General features: G+C 40.3%; 1 protein-coding gene across 3 annotated transcripts in view; it reads left to right on the forward strand.

Annotated features, from left to right (window-relative positions):
* The window catches only part of GRIA4 (glutamate ionotropic receptor AMPA type subunit 4), a 521,444-nt gene that overhangs the window by 445,188 nt on the left and 49,005 nt on the right, over positions 1–27,251 (forward strand). For all 3 annotated transcript variants that reach the window (XM_019525166.1, XM_019525165.1, XM_019525167.1), the window contains exon 13: positions 2,533–2,780. In XM_019525166.1, coding sequence (XP_019380711.1) covers positions 2,533–2,780 — 248 coding nt within the window. The remainder of the gene's footprint in view (positions 1–2,532; positions 2,781–27,251) is intronic.

Raw genomic sequence — 27,251 nt, forward strand, 5'->3', positions numbered from 1 at the left:
AGGATGGGTTTCAACACAGACAAATGCAAGGTGATGCACCTGGGGAGGAACAACCGGCACCATACCTACAGGTTAGGGAACTCCCCTCTTGTCAGCACGAAGGCAGAAAAGGATCTTGGAGTCATCATTGAAATGTTGTGGGGGATCCTTCTGAAGTACTAGAATTTGTCACCAGACTTTCCAATCGATGACAGAATGTGAGCAGTGGTTCTCAGTAATGGATCTATCACAGATGCCTTTGGCTGCATCCAGACAAGATGGGTGTTTGTTTCTCCAGGGACACTGCTACTTGTCTCTGGGGAACACTCATGCTACACGTTCTCTGGTGCATGGCAGGCTACTATGGGTGGGGTAGGGGAAGTTGGGGCCAGCAACTTTGCTGGTCACAGCAGCCTTACTTGGGGTCCTTGGGGTCTCCCAGGGCTGCAGCCACAGCAGAAAGTCTAGCCAGCAGCTGGAGCATGGCTCTGGCTGGTCAGACTCCAGTTTTGGGGAACAAGCACTGCTGCCATGTATGCTACCTTGTTTTTTTCAGCGTGGGTTTTTTTGACCCTAGGATCTCCTGCAGTCAAAAAAAACCCCATGTGCAGTGTGTGGTGCCACAGGTGTGTCTGTGGTGCCACATAGCACACATCCATGCTTGTCTAGACACAGCCTTTGAGGTTAAAATGGGAGTTAAGCAAGGCTGTGTTATCACTCCAACAGTCTTCTCAATATTCTTTGCCACGATGCTGCATCTGACTACCAACAAGCTTCCTGCCAGAGCAAAGCTAAACTACCAAATGGATGGTAAGCTGATTAACCTTAGCTGACTCTGAGCCAAAGCCAAGAATACCTTGACCTCAATCATTGGACTCCAGTACAGTGATGATGTTGTAGTGTGTGCTTCAGGCAATCATTGACATCTTTACCAAGGCATACAAGAAGATGGGACTGACACTTAACATTAAGAAGACTAAGGTCCTCCACCAACAAGCTCCTACTGGACAGTCCTCAGCTCTGGTGATCCAGATCCACAATGAGACTCTGGAGAACAGTGAGTATTTCCTGTACCTCAAAAGCCATTCCTCGCAGAATGCTAACATTGACAAAGAAATCCAACATTGCCTGAAATGTGCAAGTGCAGCCTTTTGATATCTGAAGAAACAGGTGTTCAAACAGTGTGACATCAGATCCAAAATCAAGCTTATAGGTTATCAAGCAGTCATGATCCCCACCTTGCTGTATGGAACAAAGACATAGACAACACACAAGAGACATCTAAAGTTGTTGGAGAAATACCATCAATGTTTCCTGTGGAAGATCCTCCAAATTCAGTGGGAAGATAGATGCACCAACATTAGCAACACCACAAGTACTGAGGCAATGATCATCTTACTTTAATGTCATTGAACCAACCTATCATCCAGTTGTTTGATTCCAGACTCCTGAAGCAAGTTTAGTTTCCCAGCTCAGCCAAGGCATACGCTCAAGAGGGAAAAGAAAGAGCTTGAGGGACATCCTTAAGGCTGACTTAAAAAAACAGTGTCAACTTGTGGGACCAACTTGTGGGAGGTTCTATCACCCAGAACTTCCCCAAATGGAGGAAGAGTCTGCCATGGAGATCTTAGTACACTGAAACTTCACAACAACAACAACAGGAGATGGAAAAGCAGGAGTGGCAGAACCAGCATGTCACAGACCAAATTAAGAATCCAGTGCTACCCACTCCACACAGAAATGCATGTCCAAGCTTCATTAGAGTCTGTTGATCCTGGATAGGCATCACAGCCTTCTTTGGACACACAGATAAGACAGTCATCCTCAACTGTGAGGGATTGCCAAAGAAAAGATTCTCTGGTGAGACAGATCTGCATAATGTGCTATACATTTCTATTTTAAGGCCATGGAATTAAAATCTTGAAATGATAGGATGTAAGACCCTCTAGGATAAGGGTCACTGACTCTGCAACTCTGTCACCCACAGCATAGACCATATTTTTAAAAGCAAATCTAAAAAAATGTTGTTTGCCTGAATCTATTGCTTATATTATATATTGTATGTTATATCACAGAGTGCCTACTCAGCTGTTACTAAAGCAGAACATTCAAGGGAGTTTGAAGAGAGCGTGAAACCTAAGCAAGACTTCAGGGTTCAATCCAGTATTTGTGGATGAGCTGTTTTGCCCAACTAGTTTATTAGGGGCATGTATTAGTGACATAATTTCCTTAATGCCCTTTTATACCACTGTAACAATGTAAACTGACTATGGTAGTTGAAAATTCAGGGAAAAGGCTGTAATTATTTTATTAAGGTTCCCAGAGGCCACTAGATGCCTTACATTAATACTTGTTGTTATATTACTATTGTTATTTCTTGTTTCTTTTAAGTAAGCTGAGCAGCTAAAGGAAATCTCATATCAAGGTAAAACTAACTAAACATCAGTGACCTGAAGGATAAAATTTAAGTCATTTTCTCTTATGAGTTGTGACATGCCTGATGCTTTGACATCTTTGTTGCATGTATCTAATTGTTTTTTCAATTTTTTCCAGAGATCAAAAATTGCAGTATATGAGAAGATGTGGACCTACATGAAATCTGCAGAGCCATCAGTGTTCACCCGGACAACAGCTGAGGGAGTAGCCCGTGTCCGTAAATCCAAGGGCAAGTTTGCCTTCCTCCTGGAGTCCACCATGAACGAATACATTGAACAGCGAAAACCTTGTGACACCATGAAAGTGGGAGGAAATCTGGATTCGAAAGGCTATGGAGTAGCTACACCGAAGGGTTCTCCATTAAGGTGGGTGGAATAATATAACAATAATAATATGTGTTGTTATAGTATTCCACCTTCCCTGATGCCCCAATATAGTTCTTTTTGTGTTCTGTGTGAACATGGTATGTTCCTTTTTTTTAACTCCATTTCATATTCACAGTCAACAAAAGGTAATGGTTTCTATTTGCAAAGCAGATTCATTTGCTGTAGTTGATATATCTATCAAGGCCATATAAAAACCAAACTGGTTGAACACTAGTTACTATAAGTCAATCTAAAAAAAAATGATGTCAGCTGTCTTGTCTCATCAGCTTTTTTTCACCAAATTCAGCTCTATTTTTCACAACATAAGTAACAATCCTACATTTTTTGGGTTCTCTTTCATTTATTTGTTTTTGGTTATTGACACTTGCTGCTCATTTCCAGATAAGTAGCTGCTTGTTTCATCAGCACCAGGGTTTAATTTATTAAAAGCACTTTCTCATTTAAGGGGAAAAAACCCTAACATTTGTGCTTCTAGCATTGTTCATTTCAGCAGTGCCTTCAAACTGTCCAATCTAGTAACAAGGACAATCTGAAATTAGAAGATTAAATTAATTGAAAATGACTGAAACATTATATCAGATGTATTCAGTCAATTAAGAGAACTTGTAGTTCGCAGGGGGCTCATCTATACATGATACTTATGTGAAGCAATAAACTCTGGTACAGTTCATGCTGGAGTTTATTGCTCTCAGGCAAAGCACCTTCATGTGCACCCAGGATTGCAGCACATTGAGCCGGGATGGCACAGCATCAGCTGGCAGAGGGTCCCGGGGTTAGCCTGCCAGCCCGGAGCTGCTCCCCTCTGGCTTACTGAGTGGCAGAAGGGCTGGCTGGGGCACAATGATGCTACAGTTTGGGGCTAGCTGGGAGACAAGGTCTCATTGTAGCACCCTTATGCCCCAGCCAGCCCCAGTCACTGTCTGCACATTCATTGCAGTGGAGTAAATAGCTCTGTTGTAGAATAGTACTTGTGCTGGACAGTACTATCCTACAGTAGAGTTAACTAGTTCACTGCAGCCTAATAGCACCACTCGTGTAGCCAATTATGCAACTGTAGTAAGCATCTCATGCAGATACACCCAGGAAGAGTCTCATTTTTTTTATATTTTAATAAACGTGGAGATATTGAATCTGTGTTAAATTTGCTATTTGCCAATTTTTATGCTATTGTCTTAAAGAATAGAAATATGTGTTTTACCTTTGGTAGATCTGACAATTTTTTCAAAGCAAAAGAGCAACCTGCAGAATTCAAAAATATTGAATTCCTGTAGCCATAAGGTGTATATTGTATGTAGCACAGAAAGTTAAGGAACAATAGGGTTACTAGGTCTTTTGGTCTTAGCCTGAATGTTACTTACTTGATCATCTAGTTACTGTTACAACAAGTTCTGATGATACAGGTACATGTAACAAATTAGGTGGGCTGAAAGTAAGCAACAAAAGGAGATGGGCACATAATAAGAAAAGTGTAGGCAAGAAGTGGCACTAAAGAAGAGGCAATAGAAAAGAGAGGCACTTGCCTATGTCCATTATTTCCAGGGTATGAGGAACAATGTCATCATTAATGTAAAGATAACAGATTTGAGTCTTAGTTCAGTTGTTTTGCAAAGGTGCTGTACCAACAGGTTTTTGGGTTTTGCTGATGTAAAAGAGAAGAAATTAGGGTTCATTTTTGTCCAACCTAAAAGAAACCAGCAGTCTAATGAGAAATGTGTGATGAAGATTGTCAGGACACAGAAGTAGCCCCAGTATAATCAGGCTAGCTTTTTTGGTGACTGAATCTGGATTTTGCCCCCTTTAGATTTCAGCCAGTTTAGAAAGTTTGAACATTTACAACTAAATAAAATAGTGACAGAAATAGGTAATGGGAAGATAAAACTGCCAATTTAGGAATTGGCTTATTAAAGTTAAAAGCCAGCAGTCAAAGGAAAAAAGCAAGTTCATTGTGTGTATTTCTGGACTGCATAAACCAGAACGTGTATTTTACATGACTTGACTTTTGCAGACCCTACACCAAAGCTTAAGCAAACTTGTTAGAGAACATCTTAGCTGCTTTCATGTATTTTTTAGTTGTAAAGCTTTTGCCCTGGATGTATTCTGCAGTGCTTTTTAGTCAGTGTCACTCTCTTCTGGACAAAATCTACCGCCTATCAATAGTCTGTCAGTTATAATAAGCAATAGCCTTTTTCCATTTGGCAGGTCAGGCAGGGAACAGCAGTTGGAAAAAAGGAGAACAAGTAAGTTAAGCATAACAGAAGAAGGAAAGGAGGCTTGGAAGAAAGAAAAAAAAACAGAGAGAAAGTGTTTAAGACTAAGCAAGTAGCAAAAACTGCATAAAGGGAATGTGATCAACAGTGTTTTCTAAGTTTCATCTCAAAACATATAAAACAAAATTCCTACCCATCATGGAACTCGCACAAAATCTCATTTCAAGCTGTCTCAAATGGCTGTTGAAGTATCCATAGTTTTCCTAAGTCTTTCTTCGCATGTATGAGGCTGCTTATCTTCCTGCTGAAGCCATTTCATTCCACTTCATTCCCTCCCTTACCCCAGTGATAAATCCTCAAGCAACAAATCAGTGCCACTTACTCACTGGAAAACATCAAGCAATTCATTTAGTGCTATAGAAAAAATAAGCTAGCAGGAGCTCCCATTCAAAATACTCCAATCCATATAATTTATTAATATGATAGAAGCTGACTGAAGAGAGGAAAACTTTCCTCAGGAATATTTATTTGTATGCAAGGTGAATTTTGAATTAAAATATTGTTGGCCCTCTTTTCTTTTCCTATGTGTACCCAATACTTGCATACATTTTCACCAAAAAAATGATTTTTTTCCTGCATGCTTCAATATGTTTTAAACATCTGATAAATTATCAATTTTGCAGTTTTCACTGTTTTGCTTTCATGTCATATTGTATTGGTTCTGTTCTCTGATTGGATGACTTACATATTCACTCATTGCACAAATGATTGCAAATATTGAATATTTGAAACTCACAGAGGGTTTACTAGAGAAGCTAGGTATGTTATTTAGTTAGAAGATATAACTTGCAGTAGGAAATCCAAATTGTGTATTTTATTTAATATTCATAAGCAGAATAATTTTCAGACCAAGCTGAAGTAATTGACTAATAATTCTGAGTAATGAACAAATATGAACATTTTATAATCTGTTCCTAGATGGAAAGCAGGTGAATTTATTCAGATAAATTACTCACTGCAAATTAGCATCTTTATAACAGCTTTAAAGTATAAGGCATTTGGGGCCAGATTCTTCTCCTACTTATACTATTTAAATTAGGCATTAGCCTAATATCGTGCTAATGTAATTTATTAGGACAGTCGTACCATCTATCTCCACCTTTGCATTGCAGAAAGAAATATCATCTATCTCCTTGTTACATAGTCTCATGGTGCAAGGTATGCACTCTATGGGATTCCCTACTCTCACATTAATGAGATCAGCTATTCATTGTAGAAAAAATATTCATATTCACTTTGCTAATGATGATGAAATCCTTCTGTTGGGTTGATTCATGGACTGCTTCTTCTGTTGTGCATGAATCTTGAGCAGGATGGTGGATTTCAATTTTTGTGGGTTTCAGATCAGTACTCTGGTAGTGTTCAACCAGTAATTAGTGGTTAATTATAATGCCTCTGCTTCTAGTGGCACATGATAACATATGTATATCAATGAACTGAGAAAAATGGGAAGCACCTGATGTATGTTTCATTTATGCCAACCAGGCAGCAGCATCCTACACACCAGGTGTTTTTCCTTTCTTTCTTTTCAATGATATCCTTTTATACAGAGAGGGGGCATGTGCACATGAAATTAAGGCGAACCAATAAACTCTGAAGGAGTTCATTCCAGAGTCAGCTGCTCCCAGGCACAGAATGCTGTTGCCATTTGATTCCTCAATGAGCTAAATCTGATAGTATCACAACACATTCTTTTGGCCAGACTTTCCACCACTTAGGAAAGTCGCTGCTACTGTTGTGCATTTGGTTTTCCATAGGCTATACTTTGTATTTCTGGGGTAACAATCACTGACAAAACAAAATTTCACCATTGCTCTGAGCTATGATGTCTGTTGCTTATCTCAGATCTGCTTCCTGACTCTAATGGGAAGATATCATTCTCAGCCATTACAACTTCTTGGCAAAATTTACAATATTTTTGTATTGAACAGCACAGAAACTGTGGGCTACTCAAAAATACCAGGCCTTGCCTAGCCATACATTCCTGTATTTTACAGATAGCACAAACATACACAAGAATAGTATAACTGCTGCTCAGATATTTTGTAATGAAACAGAAAAAGGGTTTTGCACTGACAATAATAGTGAACTCAATACTTTTATCCAGAAACTATACCATGAAGATCCTTGATGAAAAGAAACAGTGAAATATTAATTGTAAAAGAGCAAAAAGTGTTTGCATTCTTGTGGTTATCATAGATACTTTCTTGACACCTTAGGCTTGACGAATCATAGGCTGCCTATACATAAGTTCAGGGGAAGGGGAGGGCTGTTTTAAGTAGAGCAGTTCCTGGACAGCCGTTCTAATTAAAACAGCTCACCATCACATGTATTAAGCCCCTATGCATTTCAAGATGGCTGCAGGATCCTTTATCTAAAGCTCATTTGACGGGGTTTTAGATAAAGTGTCCCCACAGCCATTTTGAAATGTGTGGGAGCTTAGTACACGTGACAGTGAGGTGACACCGGAGCGTTCTAATTAGAATGCAGAGCAATTTTGATTAACAGAGTCGGCTGTAACATGAACAAGCACGTCTATAGCAGCCCATTGTAGGGAATGCAGTTAAGCAAAAGCTGGAGAGATGCTGAGCACTTGCTGACACACCTTAACTCCCACTGAGTAAGTACCACAGTATCAAGTATACCCTAATAATACAAAATTATTGTTCGTAGCATGTATTTTCACATTCTGGGGAACAAATATGGTCAGTGTAATACAGATTGGACATAGTCCCAAAGTTTTATTACATTGTTGCTATTATTATAATTATTTCATATAACTGTCTGGTTTTTGTTACCCAGAGCTATCTTTTTCCTCGTTCATATACATGTAACTGAAATTTGAATTCAGAAGGAGTGGCTTGTATCCTAAGGCAAGAAAAGAATGGGGCCCAAGGGTCAGAAGTACCTGGCTCTTCTTGATGTAACAAATGGTAATACAAACTGACACTTATTGGCAGTTAAGTGCCAGTACTGTATCTATCATTTGTAGTATTTCCTTGACTTACCTGTGCATGTGTATGGAAGTAGTGCAGTGTTCAAATGCCTCCCCTCTCTGATGTGAAATGTAACTTTTTGCTGATACAGGCAATTGGTAGTAAGTGTAAAAGCAATCTTAACACTTGAACAGGACAGCTGTGGATTTTAGCTTCTGTTCTCTGCAAGGGAGGACAGGCCCAGGAATGCTAAAAGCACCTTAACTCTGTTAATGTCCAGTGGGTTTTGCGCTTTGTAGGAACAACTGAGTCCAGCCAGGCCAAAGTATTTACCATAAAGGAGCTGGCATCTTTATTTAAATGGAGGCTGGATGGGAGTTTGGATGGGAGAAAGTCTGCTTTGGATGGAAATCCTGTGTGCAGACACTCAGGTTTTGAAACACACTATCCTGGCCTAGATGCTTGGGAGAGCTGTTTTGTCTCCCATGTGACATTGTTGCTGTTAGTCATTGCCTTCAATGGCCATTCTTTCACCACTTAACTTCTATGTTGTATTACAGTTGACAAAAAGTTACCTCTGACTCTATGGTATTTCCCCCAGATAATCTTCTATGTGTTGCCTTAGGTAAAAATGTAAGATGCAAGGCTAACTGACTGTGTATACAGTTGGACCTACACTGCTCTTTGTTCTTGAACACAGCTCCTGTTGTCATGAAATCACTGAAGAAATAAGTGTAAATCTAATGGTACAGTTTCTTGTTCTTTTTACCAAATTCTGTCCTCTGATGTTTTCAGGTGCCTTGGTGAGGGCATCTGATAGCAGGATGAACCTCAATGAGTATCAAGGTCATTATTCAACTTATACATATGTTTAGATGTTGCCTGGTTATCTTCTACCACCAGTTCCAAATATCAGTTAACTAATGATTCACAACAGACTGAATGAGAGAGAATCAGGCCCATTGTCTATAGTCAAGTTATGTAATGTTTACCATGTGCCTAGTTCAGACTAGTTCAAAACAAGTGCCCTAGTTATATTGTGCAGTTGAATTGAGCAGTAGCAGTGATTATCATGGTATGAAGTGACAGGATCTAAACTGCTTCTAAGTAGGTTTGGCCCTTGTGGCAGTATTCAGCTTCTTGCAAGCATGTTTGTTTTGGTCAAAAAGACAGCTTTCACACAAAGAATTCTCTGCAACAACCTAACCCTGCTCCCACTAAGTTGATAGTTAACCTTCCATTGCTATCATTACCGGTAGCAACTTTGCATGTGGGATTTGGATCAAGTCCCATAGGGCAAGCTTTTCAAAGAAGTTCCCTCTGATTGATTTTCTATCAGAATGGAAATGTGTGAAATACTAGCAAAAATCACATTCTTCTTGTCCTCCAAAACAGTGAACAATTACAGTGGAGGTCTTGTCATAGTAAAGCACATTGAGTTTATAGACCTTTGATACAGAAATTACTCATCAGTGTAGGTAAGATATTTTTCCATTGAAAATTATCATGTGTGTTTTTTATACAAATAAGACCTCCCTTCACACAAAGAGATATACAATAGTTTAATAAACTGAAAATAATAAGGGAAGAGGTGCTGGACGTGAGCAGCTAATTATTTTATTAAACCAAAGATGTTTACTAAGGAGGGTTTTTTTCCACTAGTAAATTTTTCCAGTTTTTGTACCATCAAACAATCACAAACATGAACTCCCTATTGATTGATTATATATTATTATAAAGCTAACTGATTCATTAAATCCATATATAGTGTAGCTTGTGCTGCTGTTTTTTTCAGGAAGTTGTGGAGGAGATTATTACTTTTTATTTACAGAGCATACATGATGTAGCTTTCCTTATAGACACCTGGGTACTGTATATTGTACCCCTTGGAGGCTTTTTTATTTGTATAGATGAACAATAATAAGTATAATGAAAGCATAGCCAGGCTGGTACATATGGCTGAGATACAGTCTTCTGGCAAGGGAAAAGGGGATTGAAATGGATTTCAAAAATACCCAAGGTGGACTGAAAAAAGAGACCGGGGTCCTATAATGGTACATTTTGTAATGCTTTAACTTGTAGGTGGTCCATGGTAGAATCCAGAACATTTTATTGCATAGCCAGGTTCCCTATTCAATGTAGGGGCCCCACAAAAAACAGCACACTGCATGAGGAGCTGCCTAAAGCTGACTTATAAGGAAATACAGAAAACAGGTGTATTGCTGAGACATCTTAGGACTACTGGGGGTGGCTTCCCACCATTCAGTATCCATTGCCCTGAAGAGGGCTACCTAATGCCCTTTCATTCAAAAACCAACCAGGGATCACCCTTTTCTTTCAAATCCTGCAGCAGCAGGAAAGGGTGGTTGTGCTGCAGTTTTTGCCCCTTCCCCCCGCCATTGTTTCACAGGCAGAGCAATGAAAGCATTACTATTAAAAGGGTTTCAGGTTTTATTTCTTTAGAGAAACCACTTAGAAAGCTGTTGTGCTGATGCATCCTCCAGCATCTTCTCTGCACAAGCAAAATGCATCAACATTCTTTCAAAGTACATTTATCTTGTCCCCTGTAGGTTACACCTATACTTTCTCACTCAAAGCAGTTTATTGCCATCCAACATCAGAAGTTATTCATAACTGAACAAAACTCACTGTGGTGAACAGAAGGATTTCAGAAGTCATGAAAGTTTGTCTCCTTGGCTGTACTAACTATCGCCATGGGCCACTTCCAGCCCTCTACTTTCTGTGCCCAGCAAGGCCACCTTCAAACACACTGCTCAGTTCTGCACGTTCTTCTCCACAGACTGGAAGTAGTGCAGACTTCAGGCTCATGCATCACTAAGGGTGGGCTAAGAGGCACAGACTCTTATAATCTGGCCTTATTCTGAAAATGGCACAGCTGGGAGAGACAAATGATGAGCAGGAAGCATACCTCAATATGTCAACACACAAAGCTGGATTTTGATATCCTTATTCCTGTTGTTCTGTACCTTTCTTTAAGGACACACCTGCTGAATGTCTCATAGGAGCACTGAGGAGCAGTGCTACTCAGAATGGGTAATACCAACAGTATCTGGGCCAAAGATACTACTATGATGAGTGCTATAGGCATTGCCATAAACCTATCAGCTAGGATTGTAATTTTCTCTAAATATTTTAATGTTATGTGGCATTGTCAAATGACTTCTATCTAGAGACATTTGCTGAAAAGTGGGTTCAGCATTGACTCTAGCAGCACAGGATCCCAATGTTGAGAGACAGATAAATCCCTCTAGGTACATCTCTGCTGCTCAGTTACAGAGCCAAGCAGTGCTGTCCTGAAACACATCATTCTCCTTCCCTGAATGTTACTTTCCAAACTGAAAGTCATGCAACTTAGAGGGAGATTTTACTGGTGTGTATGTGGCACATCAGTAAAGTTACCAGTACAAGAGGTACTGGAAGCACACAGGAAGGAGTGTAACATGTCCCAGTATAGCAGGTCTCAGTCTCTTCAGGTTTAACAGAGGATTACTATCACAACTGATATGGTTATTGCTTAGATTTTAAAGAAAATTTACATGGTAGCTTTGTTCTTCTGATACATTTGATCAAAGAAGGAATCTCTGCTTTTTTGCTAAGCAGCTCCCCGTGGCTACCATATTTGTTGGTTTCTAAAGCGAGTTATCATTTTCTAAAACCTGCAGGAGATGAGAAATAGGTGATTAGTTAAACATCATCGCAGTATTGTTTGTGCCAGTCAGTGCCTAAGTAGGATTTGCCCCAGGCTGATTTTTATCAGATGAAATTCCAGCCAGGAATCAGAGATCCACAAACTAAACAAATAAAATATCTATTTTTGAGCTATTTAAATGCAAACAAAATAAGAGTTTTATCAACTTCAGCCTTTATTTTGTGGTTTTTTTTTATTACCCCCCAGTCAGAGCAAATTAAATGCCAAGCTATTAATCTAGATAAGATGGATAAATGTGTAAGCAGCCTAAATTTCAAAAGTCACCCGAGAGCCTCACTAAAATGGCTGGTATAAACCAGTTTTCTTTAAAATACTATCATTACTGTATAGCCTTCTATAGCAGCTTTTATTCAAGGATCCCAAGGTGCTTTACAAAGGTTAGCCATCAGAATATCCCTATGAGGTACATAAATGTTATCATTGTTCCCAGTTTATCAATGCACTAAGAAGGCGTCCTGCCTGTTCTCAAGATAGAATAAATTTCCTCTGCTCTACCATTTCTCCAACCTCTTGAATACCAGCTCAGCAGAAGGCAAGATGCAGTCCCTTATATTTTAACAATGCCACAAATTATTTTCTCTCTCTTTTCTTCTTATTCCACTTACTGGTTGTTTAGGTGTAAGTTCCCTGGAAACTGCTAGGCTTGATAAACTGTATTCCTTTAGGGCACAAGCCTGCTACCCTTGAGGTTGATGGTAAAATTTCCACTTGTTAAAAGACCTTCCTACTAAGATAATAAAGTCCACATAAATGGTGGATAGACTGAAGAAAGGTAGCAGACTGCTGAAAACAGTCTCCGCAGGTTGTAACAATAACTCTTCATATAACCATGACACTTGAGAACCAGACACTTAAAATATTTTACAAATCATGTGGTCCATGGTTATGAAATTGCCTACTTCTAGTTGGCAGTACATGATAAGCGGACTCCCTGAGAGTCACAGATTGGCCGTCCAGTTGTATTATACACAGTGCTATTGCTGTGTGAATCTGTTGAGAAATTCAGCGCTGAAAGCAGAATGAGTTTTTTCTTTCTCTCTCAATCCTGTTCAAGCCAAGAGAAGTGTTTTAGAGAATATCACAGGGCATGTCTACATAAAGCACTTACTGTGTGGTAGCCTAATAACATTGCACAGTAGTGTGCTGGTCAAAAACTGTGCTAATAAGCTACTGCACTGTGTTATTAAGCTACTGCACAGTAACTGTCACAAAAACCTGTGCACCAGCACTACTGCACAGTAAATGTAGTTACTGCACATAGAGTTAGTACTTCATTGAGGAAGTACTAAACTATATGTGCAGTAACTATGGTGCATTAATGAACGTGTAGATGCGCCCTCAGAATGGATGATAGGGTTGGCGTTAATGAGCATGTATACATATAACTTTTTGTCCCGTGATGCACCACACATCTGCTACTTTGAAGCAGACTTGATTAATCGAGTCTGCTCTGCACACGAGTTGATGCAAACTTCCTTGCGCCACATGCAGTTGTATAAGTGGTGAAATGCACTTCAGCATGCAGAAAATGGTGGCAGTGCACTTTTGAACCAAAATAACTCTGATGTGTTTTAGTTCAAAAGCACACCAGTGCCATTTTCTCAGCACTGATGTGCATTTTGCCACTTTTACAACTGCAAGTGATGCAGCACTGGGCACTTTTCAACGTGCTCAGTGCTCCAGCACCTGCATGTGTAAAAATGCCCAATGTGCCAGATCGTACAGTGAAAGAACCATCTAGTGGAAAGACACTGGAAGATGACTCAAGAGGACTGGGTGCAAAACCTCAGACATATCACAGTCTTCGTGTGTACCCTGCAACATGTAACTTTGTTTTTGTGTCCCATGCATAAAAAATAATATTTCTCTATCAGTGTGGTGTTTTGAGACTAATATCCACAAATACTTGTGAGACCACAGATGCTAGGTAACAAGGGCCATGTAAGTTTCTAGCAAGGCAAAATATGTTTTAAAATTGTGGGATGCAATAATGACATGACAATGACATTACTCTTTGCTGTAAATTATATTGGGCATGACTGCATATTCATTAACGTGCAGTAGATACTGTGCATTTAGTTTAGTACTTGCTTAATGAAGTACTAACTAAATATGCAGTAACTACAGTTACTGCACAGTAGCACTGGTGCATGATTTTTTTATGAAGAGCCTAATACTACTGCACAGTAGCATATTAGTATGGTTTTTGCCTGGCATGCTACTGCACAGTGTTACTAGGCTACTGCACATTAAGTATATCATGTAGAAACATCCATTCTGTCTAATAGGAATGAGGATCTCTTTCAAGTTTCTAAGATGTAATATGTATGAGGCCAGGGTCCTGGCCAGCTTGTTTCATCCCCTGCTTAGGCATATCCCATCTCACTGAGTTCAGTGGGCAGTGACAGAGTTGAAAGTAAATGAGGGCTACAGATTTGGCTCCTCTTTAACCATGTTATTCAACATTGTACTCAGAGTTAAACAGTTGAACATGATCTTGTATTGGGTCAGGTTTAGTCTTGACAACTTCCCTCTAGATTCTGCCAATTTTCCCATATTCAAAGCTTAAGAACAGGTTATATTTTATTCTGTTAAAGCCCGAGCATGTGACAATTGTGACAGAGTGTAAAGTGGCCTTACAGCAGGGTCACATGACTGAGCCAGGCCTGGAGTCTGTTACTCAAGTTTGGTTATTTCTTGTCCAAGAGAAGACTTGAGGAGAATAAACTACCTCCAGAACCAAGGTGCAGGGGAGATACTCATTCAGAAACCGTGCATACTGTCTGTTTCAAGTACAATCTTGCTCCCAGATATTTTCTGTCACAGACTACACAACTGGCAGGCCATTTTTATCTACAAATTAGGCATTCCAATTACATATTATTTTCATTCTAATCTATTGCTTATGTTTCAGACTAGTGAAGTCCACATTTTTCAACATACATGTATAAAGTTAAGCACATAAATTAAATATAAGACCTTTAAATCCCTGTATATGAATTCTGTTACCTTTAGATCCCTGTATACGAATTTGTTCCTACAGCTATGAAAAAATTGATCTGAGTCTTTTTATAGCATTCTATACTGAGTTTGGTTCATGTCATTATTTAAAATTATGGATATTAAGATCCCAGTTTAAGAAAGGATTTTTTACCTGTATGTCTAAATGGTATCATAGGATCATAGGAAGCTAGGGTTGGAAAAGACCTCAAGTGGTTATCTAGTCCAGCCCCCTGCTCAAGGCAGGATCATCCTTAATTAAACCATCCCAGCCAAGTGTCTGTCTAACTTGCTTTTGGAAGTTTCCAGGGATGGAAATTCCACAACTTCTCTAGGTAGCTTGTTCCCATGCTTGACCACCCCCATAGTCAGAAAGTTCCTACTAATCTCCAGCCCAAATTTCCCCTGCTGCAGTTTGAGGACATTGTTCTTGTCCTTGTTGAATCTTATGTGACTGGTTGTAGACCATTTAATCCATCCTATCCAAGTCATTCTGGAATCTATCCCTGCCCTCTGGAGTATCTTCAGTTCCACCCAGCTTGGTGTCATCTGCAAATATGCTAAACATCCATTCAATCCCATCATCCAAATAATTAATGAAGATGTTGAACAATACTGGCCCCAGGACAGCCCCTAGGGAACCCAAACTCCTCCCAACTAGACATTGAGCCACTGAGGACTATTCAATAATGATCCAACCAGCTATGCATCCCCAGATCCTCTTTCTTCCCTTCCTTAAGGATGGGCAGTGTGTTTTCCCTTTTCCAGTCATTTGTGACATTACCTGACCTTCACAAGTTCCCAAAAACGATAGTTAAATACTCTGAAATAACCTGTCAATTCCTTCAGTACCTTATGGTGCATTTCATCCAGCCTTGCTGACCTGAAAGCATCTAGCATCACTAAGTAATCCCTAATCTGTTCTGCCATTACTTTAGGCTGTTTGTCTCCTTCCCTATCTCTGCTGCCAACTGCTCTTTTCATCTGGTAGAAGCCTGTATTTGTGAAAACTAAAGTAAAAAAAAAGGCACTAAATACTTCAGCCTTCTGTGCATCATCTGTGACCAGATTGCCTTCCCCTTTCCATAAGTAGCCTATGGAATCTCTGGTCTTCCTCTTACTTTAGACATACTTGTAGAATCCGTTTTTACTGCCTTTTTTTTCCTTGCCAGCTGCATCTCAAATTGTGCTTTGGCTTTCTGAATTTTCTTCCTGCATGCCTGTTCAATACTCTTATACTCTTCTCTAGTACCGTAACCAAGTTTCCACTTTGTATGAGATTGCCTTTTGAATTTCAGCTCCTTAAAAAGATCATTATGTACCTAAGATAGTCACCTGTTGCACTTAAGATATCCTTAGGATCTTGAACTCTATTATTTCATGATCACTGTCACCCAAGTTACCTTCCACCTTCACATTCTCAACTAATTCTTCCCTATTTGTGAACAGTAAGTTATGAGCTTCCCCTGTCTTTGGCTTACCATCTCTACCATCTGAATCAAAAAGTTATCCCAAACACACTCCAGGAACTCGCTGGACTGCTCATTAACTTCTATTTCTCTTCCAGCAGATGCCCCAATAATTGAAATCTCCCATAAGACCCAATTCCTGTGAACTGGAGGTTTCCATCACTTGCTTAAAGAAGGCGTCATCCACCTCCTCCTCTTGGTTTGGAGGCCTGTCATAGACACTCACCATGACATCCCCACTCTTGCTCTCCTCTCTCACCACTACCCAGAGCCTTTCAACAGGCTTATCTTCCACTTCCTACTGCACTTCTGAACATTGCCTTTATATATAAGGCAATGTCTCCTTTTTTCCCTTCCCTGTCTTTCCTGTACAAGTTATACCCATCTATGGCTATACCCTAGTCACATAAACTATCCTACCACATCTCTGTAATCCAAATTACATAATACTTCTGTGATAAGACCTCTGGTTCTTCCCCATATTTCTTACATTATTATATAAACATTTCAGGTGTCTGACTGACTGTCCTATCCACTCCCTGAGAACAATTCTAAGGTTTCCACTATTGCTTCCCCTTGTTAAGTTTTTATCTAGATGTTCAGGATCTTTAGGTTTTTGTCTCTACCCTCCAGTGAATCTAGTTTAAAGTTCCTTGCTAGGTTAGCAAGCCTGTACACGAAGACATTTTCCCCCCTCTGCATGAATTGGACTCCATCTGTTCCCAGCAGTCCTTTTTCCTGGAATGCCACTGCGTGGTTGAAGAAATCAAAGCCCAGCTAGCGACCTCATCTACATAGCCATGTGTTGATCTTAAGGCCTTTACCTCTGACTGGAAGGATTGACAAGAACATGACCTGGGCCCCTGTGCCCTTCATCCTTGCACCCAGAGCCATGTAGTTACTTTTTATTTGCTTAAGGTCACCCCAGCGATACCATTAGTGCCCACATGGATGAGCAACATGCAATAGTAGTCAGAGGGCTGCATGCGTTTGGGCAACTTTTCTGTGACATCTTGGATGCAGTATTTTGGCAGACAGCAGACCTCCCGAGCCAACAGGTCAGGCTGAAAGATGGATCCTTCATTCCTCACAGGAGGGTATCATCAACTACCACCATCTGTCACTTCTTGATAGCCTGATCTCAATATTCTCTCCCTTAGGGGCATTGGCAATGCATAGGGGGTGCATGTGGGTGCACATAGACCCCCTGAGATTGGCTGTGCACCCCCTGAAATTGGCCACCACCACTGCTGCCATTGGCACCTGTGGGTGGTTGCTACTTGCCATCCTCCCCCTTGCCACTGACACCACCGCTGATGCTGCCAGCGGTGTCTGCTGGTGGTCAGTGATTGCCAGACGGCACTCGCCAGCCCCCCTCTCCGCCCCTCCACTGCAACTGCCTGCGGGCAGCCACCATGCCCCCACAGCCTCAGGAGGCGCACAACATTCATGCTTAGAGGTGCAAGACCTAGCCTCCCCTACCACTAAATGAGGCTTTTTCTCATCCAGTGCAAGGTCTTCATACCTGTTCTCCAGCTGGACAGCCACAGATCCAGGAGAGGAGTGCTGTCTGTTCCCAGAGGTGAAAAGCTGCCATTTTCTACCTTCCAGAGAAGGTGTATCTTCCAGTGCTTTCTCTGGCTGTCCTTCTTCCATGATGCTGGAGATCTCTTTGTGCAGCATGTTGATAAAGGCTTCATGTTCACAAAGCCTATACACTTCCTTCTGCAGCTCCCTTACCTGATTCCTAAGAGAATCCACCAGGAGGTGCCTCCAACACTGCAAGTACTCCTTCACCCTGGCTGTCCCTGGCAAGGACATGCAGGCTGCAGTCACTACAAAGCCAGGCCGTAACCTTGGTAGTCAGGCGCTGTGCCTAGACAGAGCCTGCACAGGTACAAGCAGAGGAAGGGCTGGCAGGAAATGAGATTGTGGTATGTCCAATGATGTATTCACTATCAAGAAGCTCCTGGAAGGATTTTGGTATACTTTTTATTACAGTTAAGACTAGTATCCCTCCAAACATGATTGGAAATTATCTGAGATTCACAAACATTACTATTTAACTTCATGCCTTTTTCCCATCTTTTTTCTTAAGAATACAAAACAAGGGAATTCAATAGACTTCATTGCAATTTCTTCTCCCACCAAGAATATTTCAACTTTCAACTAAAAAATCAAAAACCAAAATTCTAAAAATATTTGGGACTAAAAAACTGAATATTTTTTGTTGTTGTTGTTTTTAGTCCAAATTTTCAGGGTCAGGATTTTTGTGTGAGGTTGTGACATAAACCAGTAAAAGCCAGAAAATTCTGAAGTCAATGCTCAGTTCCCTAATGGTGCCACAAGGGCAGTTTGTTGTCTCTTATCTGTACAGATATGGAGGCAGTCTGAAGTAAGAGATGTTGTATTTTATAAGGCTTAATTAAGACTACCCTAAATTAATTTTATCAGTTTATGTTACCAGTTTTATTTCAACATAATCTTTGGGTAGTAATGTTAAATAACCCCAAATATTAGTATATTCGGAGTAGTTTCCACTTGATGAATGAAATTCATGATTTCCTAAAGCTGAGGCTGAAAAATCACCTGTTTCACAAAACCATTAAAGTTGCAGTGATTTTAGATTTTTTCCTTCAAATCTGCATACATATATGGTCATTAGTGCCAGTCATGCAGGACCTCAGCTCCTTGAACTCAAGCCACGAAAGCTGTGAGTTTCATCTGGAAGTCAACAGAAAGCTATTACAGCATGTGGAGCATTAGTAGGCTATGTTCCTGCCAGTTTGCACCACTAAGTGAACAGGCCTTCTCTTTTCTTCACCTCTTCTAACATTTGAAATTACTCTGAGCATTATGCCACGTAGAGCGCATATTTCATTTATCCAATCTGCAGCTTACAATGGCATGGATTACTGCATCAAAGAAAAGAGTTGCAAACATTATGCTCAGCACAGATAAGAGAAGGGCGTCTCCAGCTCTGTCTGAGATTCCTGAAATTCCAACAACATATGAGGAAGCAGTAGGAGCTCACTTTCAGAGGTCAATTAAATTCCCTGAACCATGGGACAGATTCTATCCCCAATTTACTTTGAAAATACTCCTCCTAACTCCCTGGTTTCATCTTTCTTTTCTCTGCACTGAATGTCACTTACCTTACTCTTATTTAGGGTATGTTCAGACATCTGTGCAGAGGTGTTGGGGGTTTAAAGTGAGCCAAAAATGATGAGCCCAATTGAATTCAGTTTACCTGAATAGGTTAATTAACTATCCAGAACAGGTTAACCAGCAAATGTCTGCACAGGTTTGGAGGACAGCCCTAGGGCTATGAAAGAACAAGCATTCATTCACCCTAGACCAGGACCTGAGCTCTTCCTACCCCCACCAATTCTGACTGAGTTATTTTAGCTTCCTGATTCCACAGCCCTAGATGGATAGCCCTCCCCACCCCATGGACCTACCAGCACCCCCTGATCCTGCCAGCCCTGCTTGGACTCACCAAACTCCCTCATGGACTTGCCACTACCAATACCTCCCCACCCCAAGTTACACTGGGGTCCCCACACAGCTCCCAGTACTAGAGAAGGTAAGCCATATGATCGTAGACTGGGTGAGGTGAACATCTGTACACACCCTTAGCTTCTTTTCTTCTCGAGCACTGAGAAAGCCAAGACACTGTTCTGTCTATATTCACTGAAAAAAATGAACTTTGGGCCATCTATATGCTAATGGCACCATAACGCAAATTTCCTCCAGAGGCTTCATGTACATTGAACGGCTGATAGCGTGGATCCTCGTGAAGTCCTGAACAGTGCAGCCTAGGGATGGATACCCAATTATCCAACAACAGCCCCTGGGATCTCTGAACTACAAGAATAATGCAGCTCTGGTGTGATCACAGACAAGTCAAGAAATTCCTGCACACAGAGTTAAAATAATCAGTGTGGACATTTCCATAACTGGAAGATATGGGAAGATAACATCGGGAAACCAGACCAGGCTACTGGAGAATAATATCTCCCAATGGGAGACCAGGCCAGGCTAGTCTTTGCACCATACATAGGCTGAAGGACAGGATGGAAAGTATCAAAGAAATCTGAAAGGCAGTGAGGGTTGCAAGGCAATCAAGAGTTTTAATCCTGACTATGCCAATGACTTGCTACAGGTCAGTGAAGAAGTCATTTCTCTCCTCCTCTTCCATTTCACCACCTGTAAATTGAGTGTAAAAATATATACTCAACAACCTCACAAGGCCTTTGTGAAGATTAACAATTGAATGTCTCCAGTGTTATGCGTGTAGAAAGTCAATAGAAATGCTAAGCATTAGTAGTATTGCCTGCAGTCCAGAGAACCAGAGATCAAAAATAATCCCTCTGCAACCTTCTCAATATCCTACTCAAAAGAAAGTATATTAAAGACAAGACCACAGCTAGAAACTGAAGCTCCAGCAATGATTTCTTGAACAAGGGCCTAATGACCACCTAATGAGAAAAGCTGGCACCCTTCTCTCCATTTAGAGAATCCTTAACAACAATTTGTATCATCAATGGACCTTGTAACTCACAGGCTCTATTTACTAACTGCAAGGGGCATGTATAGCACCAATTACATCAGCTGAAACCCCCGTGTTCATGATGGACTTCAATTAATAATTTCTATGGCTTGTTTTCTGTAACATCTGTCTGCTTCTGTTCAGTAGACTGCAAGCATAAATACTTCTGTATTTACTTGTCTGTGCATAGCATGGAGCAAAGCATTTGCAGTTGGTGCTCTCTGCATAGCTGTAGTGATGGTGACAAAATTATATAGCTGTTTGCCAGACTGACTGGATTGCCCTTGACTGATAATTTTACCTGATCTTGAACTGGTATTCAACTGGCTCCAGGACATTTTAATTATCGTAACACAGACTGGTGGACCACTCATCTCATCAGGTTTCTGGCATCATTTGCTCTTCTTCCAGCCTATCAAATCTTCCTCATTAACTCCTGCAATAATATTCTGAAAGAAAGCCCTAGGGCTTCTTCCAACTGATTCATGGCTTGGGTGCTGACCAAGTAAAGTCAGATATGATACAACTGTGATTGCCTCAGCTGTAAAGTATTGATCTCCCATTAGGCAAAACAAAACTCAGCACTTTACTTAGGGCTTGGGTTATCCTGGAGTACTTGCATCATGTCTGCAGTTGGGACTCCCAGCCAGGGAGCAAGACCAGTTATTCTTTCACATGTGCGTTATCAATTGAAGATCCTTGGCTCTGGTAATCACTCCATCATTAGGCAGAAAAAAGACCAAGTGTATTGATCTTCAGGTCAAAACATTCTTTTTTTTTTTGCAATTGTATCAAAAGTATGCTCCCCAACTTAAAAAGAAGCCTCTGCCATGTAAACAATAAATAAAACTATCAGGGATATTTTTACGTAGTGTAATTTATGACTTGGCATAAAGTAAAATGGCATTAAAAAGCCTGCATTACAATTAGACCTAAGTTTAAGAAAAGGTATCATGTGTGCAGGGGCTTCTGGGAAACTGCATCTCAAACTGTTCAAAGCAAAACGTGTGTCACTCATAAGTGTGAAGGCACAGAGAAAGCTCAGTTCATGACATCAGAGTGGGCTACCATCCCTGCATGTTTCATCCAAATCAGGCAAGAAATGACAAAGTTATAGGCAGTTTTGTGCTTCCCTATTATAGCCTATGGGCAAAACATTGAAATAGCATCGAAACAACAAAACAGTTTAAACAAAACGAAATGGAACAGTGTTTTCGAAACAAAACAAAACTCAAAACAAAACACTGTCCTGGCAAAACAGTTAAATGGAAGTTGAAACGAAATGGTGCAGTTTCGCACAGCCCTATAAAGCACTTCTTTCTACATTTACTTAGCAGTGTTGTGCATCTGAACATGTATTTCAGACTCTGCACTGGCTTCCCCAATGCATTTCCAGACAGAATTCATGGTGTTGAGTTTGGCCCTAAAGTTCTTTATGACATGACCTCAGAAACCCTTTCTTGCAGCTTAATGACTTCAGATTATCAAAGTAGCAGCTGGCAAATTAATGTGTTAAGGATCATACATGTTGGTATTATCAACTGAAGATCCTTAGCTCTGGAAATTTTTGACCAGAAAAAAAGACTAAATATGTATTGCTTTTGAAATCAAATGCTAATTTTTATAGCGATTCAATTAAAATATGCTTTCCAATTTAAAAATAAGTCTTTACCATGCAAATCATAAATAAACAACAAGGGATAATTTTATGTGGGCAAATTTGGTGGGCAGGGGGGATGATATCTTTTATTGGACCAACTTCATGGTTGGAATAAAGTTAGAAACACTTTCAAATGCAAGACATTTGAAAGCTTGTCTATCTTGCCCCTCACATCTTTGCCTTTTGCATAGTTCCTGGACTATCATGGCTACAACACTCTAGCACAACTTTATGTAATATGATTTACATCCAGCAAGCAACAAGTTAGATGAGAAGGGCACAGCATTACTGTGCTTTGCAAATTAATATTCTACTCATAGAATGGATTTAAAAATCTGCAAATTAAATAAATAGAAATACAAATCATCCTACTTGTTAAACAAATCAAGAGTCTGGTGATAGGCAGGAATTATTTCCAGTAATTATATCTGAGTGAATATTGAAAACTATTTTCCAAAAAAAATGGGCTCTAATTTTTAAATGCTTCAATTCAGTTATGTTTAGTCCCTATTGCATGAATGAATTTTCCTTATCCACATTCAGTAAGCAAATACATATCATCAGTCACAGCTATGCCATACAGCAGGAATTTTAAATTTCCTGAGCCAATCTGACTGACAAAAGGAGACTGTTTTGCGCACACAGAAAAAGATGCTAGTTAAATAAATTATTATTTGCTCACCTCACCTAGCCATTACCTCCTGATACATGATATTATCATGATTTTTCTCATCTGCAGTTCTCTTGGGTAGTTCTGTATTGAAAATCACCTTGGTGTTTGTCAGAGAAAGGTGAATTTGTCATTCTCATTTAATTATAAACCCTTTCATAACAACCAGGCATGACAGCAGATTATATTAGCTGATAGAACAAAACATCAAGCTGCAATAACTAGGTGCAATCACTTGCAATGAAGAAAGAAAATGAAAGGAATGGCTGCATTCAGCAGTAAACCAACAGGACGAGCATTTCAAATGAAGCATGGTAATTTTAGTCTTCATTCTGTTCCTTACCATTGGAAGGCCAAACTCAATTCAATGTAAGTGGGAATAATTTTATTGAACTCTTCGCAGTAACAGCCTTTTACAATGGGGCCAGAAAGGCTGGCAGGATTGTGTATACATGCAAAATTCACTTTATTGCCATATGTTGTTATTATCATAGCATGAGGATCTCAGGTCTCTTATATTTTCTACTATGCTACCATCTATTGCTAGCTTTTACAGGAGAAGCTTAGGAATCCACAAGCTAAAGCTGTGAGATGAGTCAGGCCATTGTGACTAAATGACTGTACTAAAGACATCGCGTGGGTGTACGCGTAGACGCACCCACAGTGTACAAAATTTCTCTAGGGCAGTAATTTTCAACCTTTTACATTTTCAGACCCTTTTGGAAATTCCAAAATAGAGGTATGGATGCCTTTGAATTGTAAGTGTGGGTATTCACATACTTTTGATTGATCATAGTCATCTTTTGCAGACCCTTTAGATGAAGTCTGCAGAACTCAGAGGTCTATGGACCAAAATTTGAAAACCACTGCTTTAGAGGGTCAAGCCTGCACGTTTTTCAATCCAAGGCACTCTATTACTAATATGGCTGGGAAGTACAGAGTGGCATGAAACACTGGAAGCTGCTCAAGAAAGATGCCACCAGTGTTATACTGGAAGATTCTGATGTACTAACTGGTATGGGTGCCCCAAGTACCACAGGCATTGGAAGACATTTTGGAAGGTAATAGTGATTTTAGTTCGACAAGGGATAATCAAGAATTTTAGTATCGAATCCTACTGAGGCAAAGAAAGAGAAGGGGAAAAAATTTTGAAAGTCACACAAAGGCCCACGTAGTTTATTTTCAGTAAGGACCAGGATGCAGACAAGGTAATATGCTTGTTGGTAACCTCATTCTAAAAGGTAGTAGAGTAGTCAAAGCCTATGGAAAAATGACTCTAAAATGGCCCCAGAAATATAAGACAGACATTATATAAGGAACATGCTGTATAAATCACTGTTCTTCAAAATGACACTGACTGTTGTCAATGATAATATGCCCTGTTTTCAATCTTTAAAAAACAAAACAAAGTTTTAATTATTCTTGTACACTTTTAACAGTACTAGCCTTGCTGAAGGCCACAGGGACAGCACTGCAATTTCCAGTGGTCCTTAGAAATACTCAAAGTGAATGAAAACAAAGAAACTAATGAACCATGACAGTCTGGTAAATGTCCAATAGCATTTTTCCCATGTTGTTGGGAAAATGCATGATTCTCTCTTTTTAGCTTCCCCACATACCTGCATGAGATTTATACCTCTATGTTCATTGAAGCAGTGTATAGAGACTTGTCATTTCTAGCAAAGGAAATAGCATACTATTCCTTGTTCTTGTCTCAGATGTTTTTCAAGTTTGAGCAGTCTACAAAGTGAGTTTGAGAAAAGTCTGTTTTTCTCTTGATTGTTTCTTGAGGTATTAGTTATTTCTGGCTCATCACTTGTAACAATATCAGTGAAAACCATGTTTGGTTAAATACAGGAGAACTAGCGCTGATAGCAGAGGCAGGCCTTTAAGTGAAATTATAATCTTCAAATGTTTCATGCCTGACCCAGATACTTAGCTTATGTCATTTTGCATAGTCATGTCAGCTTCTGTGGGACTGAGAAACTCATTAAAACATCTCCCTACGTACAGACACATTTCTGAAGAACCCCAGTGTGACACTAATCTATATACCCTTACTCATGAAACAAATGCAAAATTTGCTAGATTACAAAAGACCAACAGAAGCCAAAGTGCAGTTCCCTTTTCCTCCCACTACAGCCACCTGGGATTGTAGTTATTCTTATCCTTACACGGGTTTTAAAAAAAAATATGAATTTTTGCATAGTTAGGAGCTTTGAATGCAGTGGTAACAGGTGTTATAATAATAAAAAGCTAACCTAAATGATAAGATGTTTTAATAATGTATCACTTAGATTACATGTATCATTTTTTTATAACCAGTAGACTTCAGTGTTGCCATAAACTCTTAACTGTTTCACCTGCTCAATTCTATATGGACCTAGGCCTCATTATGGCTTACCAAGAGTATAAAACATCACCATTCTGCTATTTAAGTAATACCTTAAGATAGTTGGGCCTGTCTCTGCTTTCATATCTTATTTATATCAGTGTATATGGCCAAGTGACTCAGGCCCTTGCCACACATTACACTTAAGATGTGGTTAACTTGTTAATCACATTTTAAGTAGTGACCTGGCCACACATTCATTCAATTAAAATGTGATAAAACCAGTAATTAGTGACAAGTTATTACACAAAATAAGTGTAATAACTTTATTGTTGGTTCCTATCTTGTTTTTATTTGAATGTGTAGCCAGTGTTTCCAGCCTCCGGCACATTTTCCCATGTGCTATGGAGGCTACAGCACTGGTCAGCTGAACAATGGTCTCAGCTTGGGGTGTAGAGTGTAACCCACAGACAGGAACTCCAAACACCGCTGGGGCTTTCAGCCATGGGGATACATGATGTGCCTTCACCAGCCAGGAGCCCCCATCAGCTGACAGAGCTCTCAGTCAGAGGGGGATGGACACCCCTGTGCTCCTGCCAATGAGAGCACTGTCAGCTGGCAGGGCTTCCAGCCACAGAAGCAAATATTGCCAGTGCAGGGGGAGCCCAGGATCACGATCCCAGGATCACCCTGCAGCAGCAATAAGGTGTGATGTGATCTGATGCTTGATCCAACAATTATGCCTCCTGCCATGCATGTATGGCATGGCCAGAGGTGCAATCATTGGGATTGTGCATTGGATCCCATTGTGCCTTCTTTTGAGCAACTGTCAGTGGCCTAAGTTAATGCAATTCAGAAAAGGCACAGGTTTGCCACAGTGCAATTAATGCTTAGTAACTACCTGCGTGCTCATTCCTACCTTGTGGCAGTGCTCTGTTCTACTGAAAAACCCCTTTCTGCTGAAAAACCCCTTTCACTTAGCAGGGGTTAAGAGCAGGCACTCAAACAATCCCCACTGAGCAGCTGGTGTGCAGCTGATTTGCCCCCTTTTAACTGACTCTAATTTTCTTGTTCATACCGTAAGTAATTTGAATCAATTCAAATAGAGTTCCACTCAATTTACACCTTTGTATGTGTGAAATCCATTCCACCCATGTTAACCCAGAATAATTGTTTTTTAATGCAAGTGGAGTACAAAAGAGTAAACGAGCTGAAATCTACTTCCTTCCACAACAGCAAGAGTAGAAGACTGTTGTGCAGCCTCTCCCCTCCCTCTACTCCTCCAACCTAGTCTGACAGCTACAGCTTTAGTGTGTTGGCTGAAATACTGGTAATAGCCATAGTGCCTCTGCATCCAGTTGAACAAGATGGTAGGACTGCTGGATCCACATGCTCTCCCAGGAGTGCATGTGGTGGGAGGTGTCAGGTGACAGCAGTTGCACCCCCCCCTTTGATTCCTGCTCTACCCAAAGTTTAAAACTAACTGCCTGGGAGGAGCAGTGGCATTTCTATTCTGACAGCACTGAGGGAGTCAAGTGCTCTCATGGCTCTTTATAATCTACCTGATTCCTACTAATCTCCCTTCATTCCATAGGTGTTAACGACCCTCTCCTTTTGAAAGTTCTTGAAATTCACTACTATCCTTTCTTCTGCAATTTTGCTGTCTGTTAATGATCCCTAGTAATGTCTCACTTCTGTTTCATAGTCATAGTTTCATAGTTTCTAGGGTCTTAAGGGACCTGAGAAGATCATCTAGTGTGACCCCCTGCCATGGCAGGAAAGATTACTGGGGTCAAATGACCCCAGCAAGGTGTTCATCTAACCTCCTCTTAAA

Source organism: Gavialis gangeticus, unplaced genomic scaffold, assembly GCF_001723915.1.
Source record: "Gavialis gangeticus isolate Ggan-Ray unplaced genomic scaffold, GavGan_comp1, whole genome shotgun sequence".
Taxonomy (NCBI): domain Eukaryota; kingdom Metazoa; phylum Chordata; order Crocodylia; family Gavialidae; genus Gavialis; species Gavialis gangeticus.